The 19,176-nt window shown below is 42.5% G+C and overlaps 1 protein-coding gene across 21 annotated transcripts in view; it reads left to right on the top strand.

Moving 5' to 3' along the window:
* The window catches only part of SYNE1 (spectrin repeat containing nuclear envelope protein 1), a 519,329-nt gene that overhangs the window by 490,476 nt on the left and 9,677 nt on the right, over positions 1 to 19,176 (top strand). For 17 of the 21 annotated variants that reach the window (XM_055114235.2, XM_034963099.3, XM_055114231.2 and 14 more), the window contains 10 exons: positions 965 to 1,156; positions 2,252 to 2,585; positions 5,075 to 5,143; positions 6,849 to 6,991; positions 9,267 to 9,393; positions 10,429 to 10,640; positions 13,726 to 13,926; positions 15,311 to 15,439; positions 17,056 to 17,268; positions 18,343 to 18,435. In XM_055114235.2, the coding sequence (XP_054970210.2) occupies positions 965 to 1,156; positions 2,252 to 2,585; positions 5,075 to 5,143; positions 6,849 to 6,991; positions 9,267 to 9,393; positions 10,429 to 10,640; positions 13,726 to 13,926; positions 15,311 to 15,439; positions 17,056 to 17,268; positions 18,343 to 18,435 (1,713 nt within the window). The remainder of the gene's footprint in view (positions 1 to 964; positions 1,157 to 2,251; positions 2,586 to 5,074; positions 5,144 to 6,848; positions 6,992 to 9,266; positions 9,394 to 10,428; positions 10,641 to 13,725; positions 13,927 to 15,310; positions 15,440 to 17,055; positions 17,269 to 18,342; positions 18,436 to 19,176) is intronic. The other 4 variants (XM_055114240.2, XM_055114246.3, XM_055114238.2 and 1 more) reach the window with 1 other exon arrangement.

The raw sequence follows: 19,176 nt of genomic DNA, 5'->3' as shown, positions 1-19,176 counted from the left end.
CCCAAGATAGATGGATTTTTTTAAAGAATGGTCATGACGCCCATAACCTTTGGGTTGTTATAATAAAACAAGGAATTTGCCCGTAAACATGGATTCTCAGGATGGAAGAAACAGTAAACCCTGCTATTCTGCCTCACCCTCTCCCCTGATTCCTCTCTCCTGTCATCTCACAGGCGAATCAACATTTACATCCTTCCACAGAAAGTTTCTGCCAAGTGGTAATTGAATCTTGTCCCTTGGGACCCTGGCAGGATGATGGAACTTATTACTACCCTCCCTTCTCTCCTGGGAGTCTTTTTCACCATTGGACAATTCAGCTCTTCCACAATTTATTATTGTATTGAATTAAAAGTGAACACTGAAACATACCCAGTGATTTAAATCTTTTGCAACACATAGAATGAGTCTAAATAATCCTCCTGGAATTCCTTGTTTTTCAAATCATTATAACTTTACCTGCCTATGTTCTGAAATAATAAAAGAATCACCTGAGAAGAAGGCGTGGCATTGGATGGCTTCTCTTAGTCATCTTTGACATAGGATGAGGACATCTGAAATTAAAATGATCGGGATATTTCTTTAAAATGCTACATTTATTTCAGTGGCAGTATATTGACTGCCATTGCTTTCATTAGGGATAACCAGTGCTGTCAACTTACGGTGGGTTTGAATATTTTCCCCTGTTATTCTCTACCCACACTACCTGTGATGGTAAATTTTATTAGCCAAAAGCGCTTTTCTGATCATGGAATTCGAATGTTTCTATTTATGACTCCTGTTCTGGCTGAAAATGCGTATGTTTTACTTTAGATGGTAATAGCCTCTTGTCTTGTGATTGTATATGGTCAATTAAATAGCCCCTACATGTCTTTTTTAATGTAATGAGAAATACATCTATTATGATTCTTTTATATCAATGTAAGCAACAACAATAGCAAAATCACATGAGATTTGTACTCCCTAGGCCTTCCAGCAGGAAATTTCACTGAACCACAATAAGATTGAGCAGATAATTGCCCAAGGAGAACAGCTGATAGAAAAGAGTGAGCCCTTGGATGCAGCGATCATCGAGGAGGAACTAGATGAGCTCCGACGGTACTGCCAGGAGGTCTTCGGGCGTGTGGAAAGATACCATAAGAAACTGATCCGCCTGCCTGTATGTAACATTGATTTTCTTAGTTGTCATTAAATCTAAAGAGAATAAATCGTGTGGGATTGGGTTGTATTGATAGTGGGTGAGAGCTCAGACTCTGGAGCCGGAGCACCTGAGTTCAAGTCCTAGCTTTGTCCTGCATTGTTGCTGTCACCTTCGGCAAGCTACTGACTTCACCCTTCTTGCCTCAGCTTCCTCGAAAGTGAAAGTGGTTTAGTAGCAGTAACTACCCTGTACAAAGGATTGTTTTGAGCATTAGATGAGTTAATGTATACAAAGAGTTTAGAAGAACATTTGGCTCATATCTTCTATGGAAGATAAATAAGAATCTTTTGATCACAGAAACATGGGGCAGCACTGCTCTAGAGAAGCCTCTAGAAGAAATAAGAGAAGCCTGTAGAAGAAATACAATAAAAGGAAGCAAAGTGAACAGCTTCTTAATTGATGAGGTTAGGTTTAGGTGAATTTTCATTCTTCCGTTTTCCTAATTGCTACCATGATCACATCTTACCTATAGAGATGTTATTCGAGTATTTGGAATCTTCTACGATCAAACCTATTTTATATCTGGGCTATAAGGACAAGCTAAGGTCTTAGTAATTTGCTCTTATTTCCGATCCGTGCCAGTGTGTAGGTGTTGTGTGGTGGGCATGGTAGTGGATTGCCTTTCTTTATAATATTTATTTAATCTTATATTAATTATTTGAAGTATGTTTTAATGTTATTCCCATTTTACCAACAATGAAACTGAGGCTTAGGTAGGATAATTTATAAGACTTTTTAATTTTTTCCCACTCAAAAAAAAACCCTGTGGGATGCCTGGGACTGTTATTCCCATTTTATAGATGAGAAAACTGAGGCCCAGAGGAATTAAGTTCCTTATCCAAGCTTAAACAGGAAGCACACAGCGTAACTGAGATTTCAACCCAGACAGTCAAACTCTAGAGCAGCACTGTCCCCTGTATTTCTGTGATCAGAAGATTCTTATTTATTTGCTCATAAGAAGTTAAAAATTGTCCCCACATGGTAGGCAGGTGGCCCAGATAAGAAGCTAGTCTGACCACTACAGTGACAGGGTTGCCTTGACTTCCCTTCTAGCTCCCAGACGATGAGCATGACCTCTCAGACAGAGAGCTGGAGCTGGAAGACTCTGCAGCTCTGTCAGACCTGCACTGGCACGACCGCTCTGCAGACAGCCTGCTTTCTCCACAGCCTTCCTCCAACCCCTCCCTCTCGCTCGCTCAGCCCCTCCGGAGCGAGCGGTCAGGACGAGACACCCCGGCTAGTGTGGACTCCATCCCCCTGGAGTGGGATCACGACTATGACCTCAGTCGGGACCTGGAGTCTGCAATGTCCAGAGCTCTGCCCTCTGAGGATGAAGAGGGTCAGGATGACAAAGATTTCTACCTCCGGGGAGCTGTTGGCTTATCAGGTAGGAAAGAGCCTCTCCAGTTTGCCAGCTTAAAGGAAAGTCAGAGGGAATTAATATTGCCCTGGAAACATGACAGCTATCCAGAATCATTTGCTTCCTTCTTTCATGCGGGGAAATTGTACCTAAGTGAACACTTAGATATGAATGTGATTACAAAATGCAAAATTTGGTGTGGCCATTGATTTATTCCATGTAGATTTGTGGTAGTAGGTGACAAGCGCTTTGCCAGGTTCTAGGGATACACAGTTCCTCTTCTTCTCCCAGAGCTTCCACTCTAGTGTGGGACACAGTGAGAAACCACTGTATGAAGTGTTTGGGGCTCAGATGGCAGTGTGGTGGCAGGACACACAAGCAGGGGCAACAAAGCCGGAGTCCTGGGAGAGGCTTCGGGAAAGAAACCATGGAGCAGAGTCCAGAGGGTGAATTGCAGTTGGTCAGGTGGGCTCGGAAGTGCTTAAAGGAAGAAAGGAGAGGAAGCCTCCCTGCTTTGTGATTGGCCTGGTGCTTTTGATCATCGGCAGTTTGTCTGGAATGACAGGCATGGAATGGACAAAGTGGAGAAGAGCCTGGCTGTGAAGCAGCCTGTTCACCATGGAAAAGAGCTTTGGCTCCTATCCTGATGGTCGTGGAGCCACAGCAGGATCTGCGGAGGGAGGTGCTGGGATCCTCCCTCCTCAGGGATGTGCAGATTTTCATATTGTATCTTTCTGGATACCACAGGGAGAAGGGCATATTCGGTGGAGAGAGTCCAAATGAAACCTTTTACAACCTCAGACAGAAGTAGGGTGGTGGCCTGAACTAGGGGAAGCAGCATTGGGAATGGGGAGAATGGGAATGATGTGAGAAATCACACAGAGAAGACTCCTCCAGAACTCTCAGTCCATTGAACTGGGATGGAGGCGATTTTCTGGGCTGGGCATCTTGGTGAAAGATGCAGGTGGTCCTAGGCCCTGAGGACCACAAGAGGGAAGGAGCACTGTGGGTGCAGGTGGGCAAGGGAGGTGGGGCTGTGAGAGCAGGGAGGGGATGAGTTTGCTTGTGTGCATCCTGATCTTGAGATACCTGCAGAATATCCAAATGCAAAAGTCCAGTCGTAGATGCACGGTGTGAAGTGCAGAAGCCAGAAATGCAGATTGGGTAGGTATTCACATGTAAATGGCAATGGTCTTGGAGTGAACGGAGGAGCTCACACAGGAAGAGTGTGTGAAGGAAAACAAGAAGGACCACCACCCAAGCCACACATGCAGTGAAGGGATGGACAGAGAAACAGAAACTCTGTAAGGAAGGTGAATAAAAATAGAATAAAGAGTTGGAGGCTGATTTGTGGCACTTGGAAATGTATCTCATACATTCTGTCAAAGGACATCTGGGGAATTTCTGTTTGGTTCTGGTGGTTCACATCAGATTCCCAAGGGATGACACTGTTCTAAAAAGAAAATGATTTCTCTCATTTCTATTTTGTCTTTACAGTAAGGCCTATTAGTCAGGCATATGGCATCTGAAGCAGAGCTGTCCAAAACCAGCCACTGGTCAATTGGGACTGTTGAGCTCTGAGATGGGACTGTGCAAATTGAGATGGGTTGTGTGTGGAAAACATGCTTACATGAATTTCAAAGACTTAGTACAAAGAAAGAAAATAAAATATTAATAATTATATTGATTACATGTTATAATCCCTATCTAATATAGTGTTAAAATTAATTTTATCAGTTTCTTTTTACGTTTCTAATGTGGCTATGAAACCTTTAAGATTACATATATAGTTCACATAGAAATATATGGGACAGCGCTGCTCTGGAGTCTGACTGTCTGGGCTGAAATCTCAGTTCTGCCATGTACTTTCTGTCTAAACTTAGATGAGGAACCTAATTCCTCTGTGCCTCAGTTTTCTCATCTATAAAATGGGAATAACATTCCCAGGTACCCTATTTCTATGTGATAAATTTGTGCTCAGACCAGAGCCTGGCTCATAAAAACACTCTCAGTCACTGTGAGTTCTTTTTTTTTTTTTTTTTTTTTTGAGACGAAGTCTAGTTCTGTTGCCCAGGCTGGAGTGCAGTGGCACCATCTCGGCTCACTGCAACCTCCGCCTCCCGGGTTAAAGCGATCCTCCTGCCTCAGCCTCCCATGTAGCTGGGATTACAGGCACCTGTCACCACACCTGGCTAATTTTTGTATTTTTAGTAGAGATGGGGTTCCACCATGTCGGCCAGGCTGGTCTTGAATTCCTGACCTCAGGTGATCCACCCGCCTTGGCCTCCCAAAGTGCTGGGATTACAGGCGTGAGCCACCACGCCCCGCCCACTGTGAATTCTTATGATTCATTTCAGGAAACCTTTGGTGAGCCTGCACGCTCCTCTGTGCGCTCAGGAGCTACGTGTCTAGAATAACTGACTTCCTTTTTTTCCCCTAGGAAAGTTATTTTCCTGCACAAGGGATTCAAGGTTTCCAGAACTTAGCTGTCAACTTAGACTGTGCTTTTTTTGCAGATGTAATGATCCCCGAAAGCCCTGAGGCCTATGTAAAACTCACAGAAAATGCAATCAAAAATACCTCCGGTAGGCACAACAAGCCGGAGCCAGCCTCCCTCCCTCCCCTGTATAGCAATCCTCCTCTCTTAGCACATCTGCTGTCTCTCTCCCAGCTTTGTGGCTCTAGCATGTTAAGGCACAGCCTTCCTCTCTTACTGCTGTACTAGAAAAAACAGCTGGTTAAATCCACACCAAGAATAAGATTTCACTAATTGAGTGAAATAAAATAACTTCTCAACTTGTTAAATGGTGATTGGTCTCATTAGGTATAGACCTCTCATGTCCATTAACTGCAGAAAATATGAGAAGGAAAACCCAGTCATCAGCCTCTGCGCCCTAGTGTTCTACGTGGTGTGGTAATTTCAGCTTCACTGCGCGCAGACCTACCTGTGGCTGGAGACTCAGGGTGCAGGCTCTGGTCCCAAGTCCGCCAGCCTGCATGCGTGACCTTAGGCACATCCACCACTTTATTGTCCTCATCTCAGGAATCCCGTATGAGATCAGATTTCAGCTCTAAAAAATATATGTAATTTTAATTTAAGAGGTCGTAAAAGATAATTTGAAATGAAAAATGTATTCCACGGTATGCTGAGCCATAGATAAGGACAGAACTATTCCTGAAACAAGAAGAATTAAAGAAAGAAAAATGGAAGTAGTTTTGCTTAGTGTTGTGTTAGACAAACTGTAGTGCAGGAGTTCAGGATCAGTGATGTGGGATGTCGGCGGGGAATAGAGTTTGAACGCAGTGATATGATATTGAATCACGGAGTTACTAGTTTACGCTTCAGTTTTTGAAGAAAATCAAAAGGACAGAAAGCAAAGTAACATTACTGAGAGGGTGATTCCCAGGGAGAGACCTCTTCTAGGTGTATCCAGAAGGCCTTTTTAAGAAACAAATAAAAACATTTAATAAAGCTTACTAATATTTGTTCTGCTTTCACCCCATGCTAGCTTCACTCTGATGATCAAATGTTCCTGTGTAGTTCAAAGACTTTGACACACACACACACACACGCACTCAGTAATTTTACAAAGAAATGTTACAACTTTGAGAGGAGAATGAGCCAGAATTCTAGGCTATGAGTAAGAACATGCCTAGATGGAAATGTTAAAATCTTAGCTTTCTTCTGGTTTTGTTTCAGATCTTAGATAAAAAGCAAGTCGTTGCTAGTTTGATATCTCTGTATATATCTATTCTGAGGCACTCTTTTCTTGATTAATGAATTTATGCCTTCAGTAAATGATGCAGCAACCTGAGCCTTCCGTGACACTATCTTCCCCTGAGGTGCATGAAGAAAAATCAGAGGGAGGATCTTCCCCTGCTCACTAAGTGATAGCAGAAAGAACCTGAGAAAAAGAACAGCTTTCTCCTTACTGAGATGCAGTAGACACCATTGCAGATTTTTAGAAAGGCCTTCCACACTGACAACATTCAGATGATCAGGGGTTCAGCTGGAAGAGGGTCGGGTGCACGAAGCTGTTCAAAACAGACTGGAGCGCCATTTTGCAACGTCCAATCTGCTAGGGCTCTCAGTCAAGCACCTTCATTGGTTTGGCCATTTTAATGTCTAACCTACCGGCACGATGGTACTAAATTTGCTTTGTAATTACCCACACCTGCCATTTCTATGCTGCTGTAACTGAAATCATTTCTGAAACTTCTCCTTGAATATCAAGCTTTAAATAAGACAAATAGTTTGTCCAGTAAAGATTCTTATGGTTGCCACCGCAGGGGACCACAGTGCCCTAGAGTCACAGATCCAACAACTGGGCAAAGCCCTGGATGATAGCCGCTTTCAGATACAGCAAACCGAAAATATCATTCGCAGCAAAACTCCCACGGGGCCGGAGCTAGACACCAGCTACAAAGGCTACGTAAGTATCCTGGCCATCCTGATTCCGACCTGTACGAAACCACAGTTCTGTGTCAAAGAACAGTTCGTCTGCAGCGTAAGGGCTTTATGTGGTCTCTGAATACCATGCTGCCCTTGAACTCGTGAACCTGGATGTGCAAAGCCAAGCCCTGTTATTAAGTTACCATTTGAGTAGAACTTGTCTGTTTTTAGGCCCACAAAACTGTTGTAATGACAAACCTGTTCCTTTACACTGAGCACTTAGGGAGATCCTTTTCATTGAGAGCAACAAAATACTTTGGCTCCCAAAAGTCATTAGGCATTTTTCCAAATTCAACTAATAATTTTTGGACCAAGGTTATCCTTGCAGCAGCAGATTTTAGCTAATAGATTACTAACATGCAGTTTTTTTGTAGTTCTTTTCCTGGGTTCACCGAATGACCTTGGGAATGTTTTTCTCTTGTTTTTAGTGTGCTCATTCTGAAGAAAACAGTTCTAACAAGAGGGATTTGGGGAAAAGATAGCAAGGCATTGGATATACTACCAGTTCTGTCTATGTGGCTATTGGCTGTGTATGATAAAGTCTAGCAGAGGGTTATTTACCCTACTCAAGTTACTGACCAGTTAATTTTCCCTAGAGAACTACCTGCTTTCCTACGTGTACTTAAGGAAGAGAATTTTAAAGCCAGTCTCTTCTCTGCCTCACGTCTTCTTTCATATCCAAAAGACTGGTTAGTACAAGGAAAGAAAAATGAATTTCCCCAAGTCTGGTCACAACTCACATGTTCTACTTTTTGAAATTAGGGAAGAAAACTGTTCTAGCTATATATGTTGATTTTATTATCCTTACAATTACAGAAGAGCGGTCAATTATGAGTTTGTTTCCTGTTCAGTTTGGCCTATTATACCAACTTCTATTATAGTGAAACCACTTTTTAAAAATAGCTATGATATAGTTTTATGGTAATCATACTGACATCACTGGGATTACACTTAACCTCAATCAAAAGTAATCAGAGTAACAGTCCTACTGGCATTGTGATTTGTTAAAGGATTTATGGTAAGCACAGCAGGAGTATCTTGAAATGATTTGTTCTTTTAATCTTTGAATACTGTATGTGATATTAAAAATGAATTTGGAAGCTTTTCTTTGACTTTAGAATTTAGTCCCTTGATGCCTATTAAACATTGCTTACATTTTTTGATAAAACAGCTGGCTTTAATATTGCTCTATAATTTTAAGTATTTTAATTATTTAATGCAAGAAAGTTCCCATGAGATTTGTTGTAACATTAACGTTCCCACATTTCAATTTAAGAAAGAGAAAGAGGGAGCAACTTGCCAAAAATTATATACTGCATTACCAGCTGAGGGCTCTGAGTTTTAAATTGCAGATTGGTTTAATCTGTTTTGATTCATGAATCGTAAAGAAACTTCAAGGACTTCTCATGCAAAATCATGTATGCAAAGTATATCTTTAAGGCATTGTTTTTTGTATATGTGAATGTATCACCCGTTTAAAAGGCTTTTTTTTGAACTTTGCTTATTTAATTTTTTTTTAAGAGACAGGGTCTCACACTCTGTCACCCAGGCTTGAGTGCGGTGTCATGGTCTTAGCTCACTGCATGCAGCTGAATTCCTGGGCTCAAGCAACCTTCTCACCTTAGTGCCCTGAATAGCTGGGACTACAGGTGCTCACCACCACTCCTGGCTCATTTTTTAAATATTTTATAGAGACAGGGTCTTGCTATGTTGCCCAGGCTGGTGTCAAACTCCTAGGCTCAACTGATCCTCCCACCTCGGCCCCCGAAGTGCTGGGATTAGAGGCAGGAGCCACCGTGCCCAGCCTACCTCTGCTTATTTTTTCTTTTTTCTTTTTTTTGAGACTGGGTCTCACTCTGTCGCATAGGCTGGAGTGCAGTAGCACAATTATTGTTCACTGTAGCCTCGACCCTCTGAACTCAGGTGATCCACCTCAGCCTCCCAGGTAGCTGAGACTACAGATGCATGCCACCATGCCCAGCTAAATTTCTTATATATTTTGTAGAGACAGAGTTTTGCCATGTTCCCCAGCCTGGTCTCAAACTCCTGAGTTATCTTCCTCGGCCTCCCAAAGTGCTGGGATCACAGGCCTGAGACACCACACTCGGCCGTCTTGGCTTATTTTTAGCAGGGTGGCACAGAGGAGCCAAACAGAGACACATCTCTTGCTGAGAAATTACAAAGATATTTTCCCCGGAAGCTTTTGCACTCATGAAGATTTGGGTGACAGGGGCCGGTTGTTTATGTCTAAACAGATGAAACTGCTGGGCGAATGCAGTGGCAGTATAGACTCCGTGAAGAGACTGGAGCACAAACTGAAGGAGGAAGAGGAGAGCCTTCCTGGCTTTGTTAACCTGCATAGTACCGAAACCCAAACGGCTGGTGAGTGCATAGCATCCAGTTCAAGAGTGAATGAAATAGAAGATCCTGAAGCACTTTGTTAACAGCGAAATTCCACTTAGGCTGCTTGGCCTTCTTCTACACCGTTCTATCCCGAGAACTTCCTTCCAAGTTATAACAGTCTCCTTTTTTTTGTTGTTTTTGTTTTGAGGCGGAGTGGCGCTCTGTCGCCCAGGCTGGAGTGCAGCGGCGCTATCTCGGCTCACTGCAAGTTCCGCCTCCCAGGTTCATGGCATTCTCCCGCCTCAGCCTCCCGAGTAGCTGAGACTACAGGTGCCCGCCACCACGTGCAGCTAAATTTTTTTGTATTTTTAGTAGAGACGGGGTTTCACCATGTAAGCCAGGATGGTCTCCATCTCCTGACCTCGTGATCCACCCGCCTCGGCCTCCCAAAGTGCTGGGATTGCAGGCGTGAGCCACCGCGCCCGGCCAACAGTCTCCTTTGACAGTGAGGGGATGATGCATGCCATCGTGGTAGTGTTTGCCCATGTTTCATTTATTATTATTATTTTTAATAGTGAGATGAAGTCTCGCTGTGTTGCCCAAACTAGACTCCAACTCCTGGGCTCAAGTAATCCTCCCACCTCCCCTCGAGTAGCTGGGATTACAGGCGCGCACTACCACCCCAGCTCTCATGTTCCAATTATTTTAATGCACTGTTTCTCACATATCTAATCAGGCATTTTATATGTGTGTGCTCAGAGCCCTATTGTAGACAGGATCCAAGAATTGAATGATAGTTCGTGCTCATGACTGCTTATTACTTCGTAAAGCTCTTTACAGTGTGAATGCCCATGTAACTTTTTTGCTTCATTATTATTAGAAATACAAATAGAAAAAACACAGCCATTGTACCCATGTAACTGTTATTTCCAGATGACAACAACGAAAATGCCCAGTGGAATTACTTTTCTTTCTGTTGCTATTTAAAGTTGGCTGCCAACCTATGTTTAAAGCATTTCATAAACATCACATGTAGAGGAAAATAACCTCACTGTTCTATGCATGTCTTGCCAGGTGTGATTGACCGATGGGAGCTTCTCCAGGCCCAGGCATTGAGCAAGGAGTTGAGGATGAAGCAGAACCTCCAGAAGTGGCAGCAGTTTAACTCAGACTTGAACAGCATCTGGGCCTGGCTGGGGGACACGGAGGAGGAGTTGGAACAGCTCCAGCGTCTGGAACTCAGCACTGACATCCAGACCATTGAGCTCCAGATCAAAAAGCTCAAGGTAGCTGCCCCTTGCCTTTCCCACGGCGGACAAACAGAGAGCCACCGTGTGAACGACTGTGCAGATGGCACCTCTAGTTCGAGCTGCTCTTACACAGCAGCAGAAAAGGGATCTAACAAAAATGAGTGAGAATGCTCTTCCTCACCTCCAGCCATCCCAAATTCCTGTATTCCACAAAGATGGTTTTCTTTTTTTTCTTCTTTCTTTCTTTCTTGCTTTCTTTCTTTCTTTCTTTTTCTCTTTCTCTCTCATTCCTTCCTTCCTTCTTTTTTTTCTTTCTTTCTCCTTCTTTCCTTCCTTTCTTTCTCCTTCTTTCCTTCCTTCCTCCCTCCCCCACTCTTTCCTTCCTTCCTTTCTTTTTTTTTTTTTTTTGATGGAGTCTCACTCTGTTGCCCAGGCTGGAGTGCAGTGGCATGATCTCGGCTCAGTGCAACCTCTGCCTCCCAGGTTCAAGCCATCCTCCTGCCTCAGCCCCACTAGTAGCTGGGATTACAGGCACGCGCCACCATGCCTGGCTAATTTTTGTATTTGTAGTAGAGATGGGGTTTTGCCATGTTGGCCAGGCTGGTCTCAAACTCCTAACCCCAGGTGATCCACCCACCTCAGCCTCCCAAAGTGTTGGGATTACAGGCGTGAGCCACCGTGCCCGGCCACAAAGATGGTTTTCAAGGGCAGAAAAGGGGACCATATTGTAGAACTATCCACCATGTAAATAAGCACACACGATTTAATGAATTGATATGTTAAGAAATGTCCAATTAAAATTTCATGAAGCATCCAGGTACTTCTGGGACCTACGAGAACTCTTTGTAAGCGAAATACGGAATGACCAGGCTCCTACAGGTCTATATCTAGAGCTAGAGAGAAATCCTCTCCAAAATTGTATCTGCATGAATTTGTGGGGGACATAATGAAGTTATTTGACCTCAAGTAAGTGAAACTTCTGAAATTGATTACAGTAGTGGTAGAAGCAATTTTTGCTGTAATAAATAAAACTATAGAGTAATTGCGGTGAAACACCTGGCATTTGCGTTTGATTTTGGCTTGGCCCGCGTGGATATAGTACACCTTAACTCCAGGTCTAGATCTTAAAATCCTCCTTAACCCAGATACTAAAATGCTTTGATATATGGAGACTATTGTGAGCATCTCCTGAACTGAGAACTCAGTTTCTTTTTAAAACCCATCAGTGCTTGTTTTCTCCTGTTTGGACAGTATTAAGACATGCTCCTCCCAAAATGTGGCCGCCTAGGCTCTCCGGGGTCAGGATAAGGAATGAAGTGTGTGCTGCTTTTGTGTTTCTGTGGTTTTAGTATATGCTTTTTATCTGGGGTTGATGTTTTTTGGCTTGCTTTTAGTGATTGTGTGATTTTGTTTTATTTTATTTGTTTATTTATTTATTTATTTTTGAGACAGAGTCTCGCTCTATCACCCAGGCTAGAGTGCAGTGGTGCGATCTTGGCTCACTGTAACCTCTGTCTCCTGGGTTCAAGCGATTCTCCTGCCTCGGCCTCCTGAGTAGCTGGGACTACAGGCATGCACCACCATGCCCGGCTATTTACTGTATTTTTAGTAGAGACAGGGTTTCGCCATGTTGGCCAGGCTGGTCTCGAATTCCCAACCTCAAGTGATCCGCCCGCCTCGGCCTCCCAAATTGCTGGGATTACAAGCGTGAGCCATTGCGCCTGGCCTGTTTTAAATTTTCAAACAGAAAACTTCGAACAAGAGAAATGAATCTCCCCTCCAGGTGATCCAAAAGGTGCATCCCTATAGAAAGGCCTCTACACTACCCCCTGAATTTCAGGACAAAGTACCACGTGAGAGAGATTTACAATGGCTGCATTATGAAATGCATTTTTATCTAGAGTCCCTAAATTACTCTAGTAAGGCCATGTTGCATTATAACCAGATTCCTTAAAAAGTTGATGAAGCAAATGCTGGCCAGGGTCTGAGACCTCAGAGAGATTAGGGTAGGGAAATAAGACCTTGAAAGTCATCCTGCATGCCTCCTTTGTACTTTCTCCTGATGCTTCCTGTCTGTATTTTCTCTGAATAAATCTGTGGAATAATCAAGTATTTTCCACAGTGTCTCTTAAACCCATGTTGTCTGTGTGGTTGAATCTATTCTACAGTATGTTAAGAACCTATTGAAAAGTGAGAAATCAAGACAGATTGGGATCATAGCAGGGCTAGTGAGAAATGATTTCAAAATGCAGCCTAGGTCAATGTGACTTCCAGGATCTCTCACCCTAACTGGATTGGGGGACTTTAAACAGTACCTAGATACTCAATTACTAATACAGACTCCTGTGCTCAAGTTCTTGGAATTGAGCACTGGGTCTTTTGGAAATGCACAAAGCCAAAAATCAGTCACCTGGTTTTTGTGAAATCAAACCTAACTGGTTAGCGCATGAAATACCCAATTCATTCTCTCTACCTTCACATCAGTGTGGCACAGGCAGTATTCTCAGCCTGTGGGTCACTGAGCCTGCAGATTCAGTACATCTGGATCCCAGGGCCCTGGCATCTGTTTTCTTTGCTTCATTCTTAGGCCCACAAATTTGAATTTTGTTGGTTGAACCTCTGTACAGAGTGTGGACTCAATCATACTCCTTAATGAGGTCATTGCCTAGCATTATTGTTGCTTCCCACAAGACTCTTCTCTTTATTCCTCCCCCCTGCACCCCCTACCCTGGCTGAACTCTAAGTTCCCATTTGATTTTCAAAATGGTAGCTATTCTGAAATATGTAGCAGACCTTCTTTGTTCAGATATATTCTTTAAAAATGTGGATTTGTGTGTGTGAATGTATTGAGGCTGTTGTGTTCCACGTAACATTCTGTTTCTGACGTTTTCACTCTACACCCTGTTTTCTTAAGATTCATCCATGTTGTTAAGTACTCATCTAATTCATTTCTTCCAACTGCCATACAGTTCTCAGTGGTATGCACCCTCTGTCTTTTACCTAGCCATCCTGTTAAGGCCAGTTTAAATTAATGGATCTTTTCATTCATGTGAAACATTTTCAAGGGAAAATATCTTTGTCATTATTGTCCTTGTTTGATTGTCTTTTTTGTTCTTTTCAGGAGCTCCAGAAAGCTGTGGACCACCGCAAAGCCATCATCCTCTCCATCAATCTCTGCAGCCCTGAGTTCACCCAGGCTGACAGCAAGGAGAGCCGGGACCTGCAGGATCGCTTGTCACAGATGAATGGGCGCTGGGACCGAGTGTGCTCTCTGCTGGAGGAGTGGCGGGGCCTGCTGCAGGATGCCCTGATGCAGTGCCAGGTCTGTAGAGCTTTGGGCAGGAGGTGACTCAGAGCGAGACATTAGCCATTTAGCTGAGTGTGTGACTTGATGTATCATGGTTTCTAGAGGGACGCAGTTGCCCCCCAAAGTCAGTATTTCAGTGAGATAACCTTGTGCCCAAACTTTTCATTTTACTGGAGCATTTCTACATGTTCATGACCATGTTCAAAATCTCTAGGTCCTATCTTCTGTCCAGATAAGAAGAGACTATTCCTCATGTTTATCTCCGTCGCAACGCTCCTTCTATGACCCATTCATTTATTTCCTTTATTTATTCAACAGATGTTTACTGGGCAAGTAGGCAGACCTTTCTTGAACATCAAAGTGAGCATTGCAATATTTGTTTATCCATTCATACTGTAATTACTTGCTGGGCGTCCACCGTATGGCAGACGTGGTGCTAAAACATTGAATACAGCATGGCCTCTGCTTTTGTTGGGGAAGACAAGATCAATAAAATGCAAGCAAATAGTTAAACCAGATACTTGCAGACGTGGATGATAAAAGTAACTGAGAAAAGCCACTTTGAGAGGGTAGTCAGGGAATTTATTTGGCTCTTTGAACTAACATTGGAAGGATGTTGCTATGAAGGTAATATAATAAATGGAAAGTCCCAGAAGCAGGAAAGGACTTAGTGTCTTTAGGAACAGAAAACAGGCCATTGTGACCAGAGTGTAGTCGGTGAGCTGAGCCAGGGAGTGATAAGAAAGACTGAGGAGGTGGTCAGGAACCAGATGGCTTTGTAGGTCCAGGCCAGGAGATTGGATCATATTCTGAGCGCCATGGAAAGCCCTGGAAGGAGTTGAAGCCTGCTCTCCAGGTTTATATGTGCCCCAAGAGTAATATAATAATTCCTTGAAAGCGGGTACCTAAACTGCTGTTTCACCTCTGCACCCACTCCTAGTACAGTGCCTTATCTGTAGGAGATCTTTAGTAACTGTATGTTGAATAAATAAATGGATGAATGAATGAGTGAATAAATGAATGAATGAAGGGGATATGAGATTCAGCCTAGGTGGGCCTTAAAATATGGGAAGATTTGACTACACAGAGAAGAGAGGGCAGCAGAGTTGCTTCCTTCCAAACTGTATAATAGCACTACCCTTTTTTCAGAAATAACGTATTTTGATGCCAATTTTCCTTTCGTCTAAATTGTCCTCCAAGTAATAAATTAGATGCTTTTGGTAAGAACGTGAACTCACGGTCAGGTCATTACAACAGCACCAGTGCCTTCCTCAGAAAGGAGTTGCATGTACGTTCTTAAAACCAAGTATGTTTGCTAATGGTGGCAGTTGAAAGACATTTAAGTTTTGAGAGAAATAAAAATATTTTATTTACAGTTACTTTAAACTGTTTTCTGTAGGGTTTCCATGAAATGAGCCATGGTTTGCTTCTTATGCTGGAGAACATTGACAGAAGGAAAAATGAAATTGTCCCTATTGATTCTAACCTTGATGCAGAGATACTTCAGGACCATCATAAACAGCTTATGGTAAGATGTGTGAACTCTGGCAGCCTCCAGTTATTTTTAGCAGGGTTGCATTTCATTTACAGAAAATGAATATAAGTGGTAAGTGTTGTTTCTTTTTTTTTTAACTTTTTGCATTATAGTCTCTACTTTACACTTTTTTAACTCCCTGTGGTTTCCAATCTTTGTAAAGCAAACATGTGCATAGAAGATGATATCTGCTAGCTTTAGAATCTGATTCTAAAGTTGTTGCTCAGTTGTAAAAATCTTAGTGTTCTCAAGCAATCTTAATTAGCTTGTGTTGTTTATTAAGGCAGCTTAATTTAAACTTCATGTTACATCTATGGCCCAAAAGTATATTTGGTGGCTTGTAGTAAAAGGTCATTAAAATATTAGAATAGAACGAGACAATTAAGTCTTTTGTTTGTTTTTGTTGTCGTTGTTTTTTGAGACAGAGTCTCACTCTGTTGCCCAGGGTGGAGTGCAGTGGTGCGATCTCGGCTCACTGCAATCTCCGCCTCCGGGATTCGAGCAATTCTCCTGCCAATTCTCCTGCCTCACCCTCCCGAGTAGGTGGGACTACAGGTGTAAGCCACCACGCCTCGCTAATATTTGTATTTTTAGTAGAGACAGGGTTTCACCATGTTGGCCAGGCTGGTCTCGAACTCCTGGCCATAGGTGATCCACCTGCCTCAGCCTCCCAAAGTGCTGGGATTACAGGCATGAGCCACCACACCCAGCCAAGTCTTTCAAAGAGGAATTAAATACATCAGATTAAACATGAACCTTAGCATCAAGTTTTCTGAAAGGCAAGACAAAATGGGAAACAAGGAGTAAACTTACTTTCATTATCTGGCAAAAACAAAACATACCACTTCTCAAGGAAGGAGAAACTTTTTCTAGCACTAAATTCAAGAGGAAATTAACTGGTAGACTCTTATACAAGGATCTTTGGACAATATAATGTACAGTATATTTAAGTGACTTTATAGAAGATAAGGAAGCATATTTGAGTTCCATTAGAAGAAAATATTATGCACTTTGTGGCTCTCTGTATTTTTAAAATGTTATGTCTTAACATTTAACACTCACCTAAACTACAGAATTGGTACCTTTTAATTCAGTACCATAATAGTCTTAGAAACCTAGAGGAAATAGCTGTGGAACTGCATTTTTACTTCACTTTGACCTCTGGCATCAAGCTGTGAATGACGAATCACCCCTTTTTTTTTTCAAATCTTGACTAGATATCAGAGGATACCTAGACATACTTCTGCTTGGCTATATTTAATGTTGTGCTTTTCTGTTTAAAAGATTATCTTACATCTCACTTGCATACTAATCTATATTTTAAGTACTGTCATATATACATTAACTAATTTGAACCTTCCAATAATACTGTGGACCAGGCATCAAATCAAACTGAGATCAGAGAGGGTCAGGGGTCTTATAGAATATTTTTGGCAGAGGCAGGATTAGAACTCAGGCCGTGAGCTGCTGCATCCTTTAGTGTGTGAGCTCCACGTTTGATGCTCAGGTATAATTTCCCACCAAGTTAAGTTGATTTCATTCTGCACTTTTGGAGCTTTTGCCAATTATCAAAAATGCTTAGAAAAATTAATTTGTTTTTGTATGCATAGCAAATAAAGCATGAGCTGTTGGAATCCCAACTCAGAGTAGCCTCTTTGCAAGACATGTCTTGCCAACTACTGGTGAATGCTGAAGGAACAGACTGTTTAGAAGCCAAAGAAAAAGTCCATGTTATTGGAAATCGGCTCAGACTTCTCTTGAAGGAGGTCAGTCGTCATATCAAGGAACTGGAGAAGTTATTAGACGTGTCAAGTAGTCAGCAGGTAAGCTCTAAACAGACATCATCGTGTAGCATTTCTTACCGGAGACCAAAGAAGCATCATCTTCATGCATTTTAGAAAGACTTTAAATATAGTACTTGTCAGAATGGAGTGTCTCCTTTCAGCCACTGCTCTTACAAGTCCTATCTCAAAATAAAAAAGCAGCCACATAAACTTTTACAACAGGACACTGCTTTTGATTCTGTTAAATCCAAAAGCTCTCTTGTTGTTGCTACTAATGCTATTACCACAACTGCTGTGGCATTTTATTTCACCCTGTTTAAGAATTTACACACTTTAATTACACAGCCATGGTAGAGCAAACCAATTGTTGTATCTGAGTTTTGTATTTAACCACTCTCAGGCATGAATTCTCCATTATGTATACAGTAAAAAAAAAAAAAAAAAAAAAAAAAAATTAAAAAACAGTCCTCTGCTCATTTAATTTTTTATATATTTTTTTCTACAATCAACTCCATTGTGGTATTATTGGTTTTGAGAAATGCATTTGCAGGTGAGATGTGGTGATGCCTGGTAAGATTTCAACCATTCTGCTGTGAAATCCTGCCATGAACACATGCTTTGCCCTGCTGTAAGCATGCAAAAGAACAATCTACTCTGAATAGCAGCAGTGTCTGAAATAGTAAAGTCCTCTAATGCAAAAAGGCAGACTCCTGGATGACTATCTTTTGTTTCCAACTGGAATGTATTGACTTCTGTTCAGCCTGAGTGACCAGCAGGCTCTACAGCAGGTTTCTTCCCCTCCCAAGCCAATATCAATTCATTCACATCCATGTCTCCAAGAAATAATAAAGCTATAAGTGAAACATAGCAATAACAAAATCATAGCTATATTTTCCAGAACGGCCAAATGGACAGCTAGGAAATCCCAACACACTAGAAGAATTTGGCCCTATTCTTGTACCTGTCTGGTTCCATTTTCCCCAAGGAATGGTTTGATTTTTATGGTGGAGACATGGGGGTGGATGGAGATGGAGTGGGAGATAACGTGGTGCAACAGAGGGCCCCCGTGGGTCTGGGACATGGAGTTGTTAAAAGAATCTTTCTCCCACATAGGATTTGTCTTCCTGGTCTTCTGCTGATGAACTGGACACCTCAGGGTCTGTGAGTCCCACATCAGGAAGGAGCACCCCAAACAGACAGAAAACGGTAACTTTCCACTGGTCGTTTTCAGTTGGCCCGTGGGAGTGAACACTGGGAAGTGACAGTATTTGCACCCACCACAGGGTTCACAGGCAGGCGTCCCCTCCAGAGGAGGGCTGTCACACAGGGTAGCGCGCTTCCTCAGCCCTGCCACTTCCCCTCCCAGCATGCGCTCAGGAATAGAAAAGAGCGATTCTGGTTTTCAAAAGAATCAGGACTCAACGTGTGGCTGGTATGCAGGGAGAACATTTATTTTTCTTGCTCAAATAAGAAAATTTCTAGAATGGTGCCCATTTGTCCCTTTGGTGGCTCCTTTCTTCAAGCCATGGCTGCCACGACTATCTTAAAAGGTAGGCCTCCACTTGCGGGGCGCCTCGGCTGGAGGTGCACAGAACCATGAACGCCTGTGAGCCATTGACTCGTTAAGGCAAGTGGAGGTTCTGTTGACTCTCAAGCTAAGCCGCTTCTGGGTGGTGGTCCTGAAGGTTTGCGGCAATTGTGCCGCCCCTAAAATGGCAACAACTCACCCACAGGCCTTGGCGGGGGCTGCCTCACTGAACACAAAGAGGATGAAAGGACAAATTCGGCCCCTGCTACCCTCTATGCCTTGATTTCTCTGTGTAATTAGAAGCTTGTTTTTTGTTTTGTTATATATTTTTTGTCCAGCTTTATGATTATATTCATTCCATTTTTCCTTAGTTTTTAGAAGTTTTGATTTCATTTGACTTTTTTGTTATAAACATTTAT

The sequence above is a fragment of the Pan paniscus genome, chromosome 5, assembly GCF_029289425.2.
Source record: "Pan paniscus chromosome 5, NHGRI_mPanPan1-v2.0_pri, whole genome shotgun sequence".
Classification (NCBI taxonomy): Eukaryota; Metazoa; Chordata; class Mammalia; order Primates; family Hominidae; genus Pan; species Pan paniscus.
The sequence above is the reverse complement of the archived record's forward strand: the minus strand, read 5'-3'. Positions and strand labels throughout refer to the sequence as shown.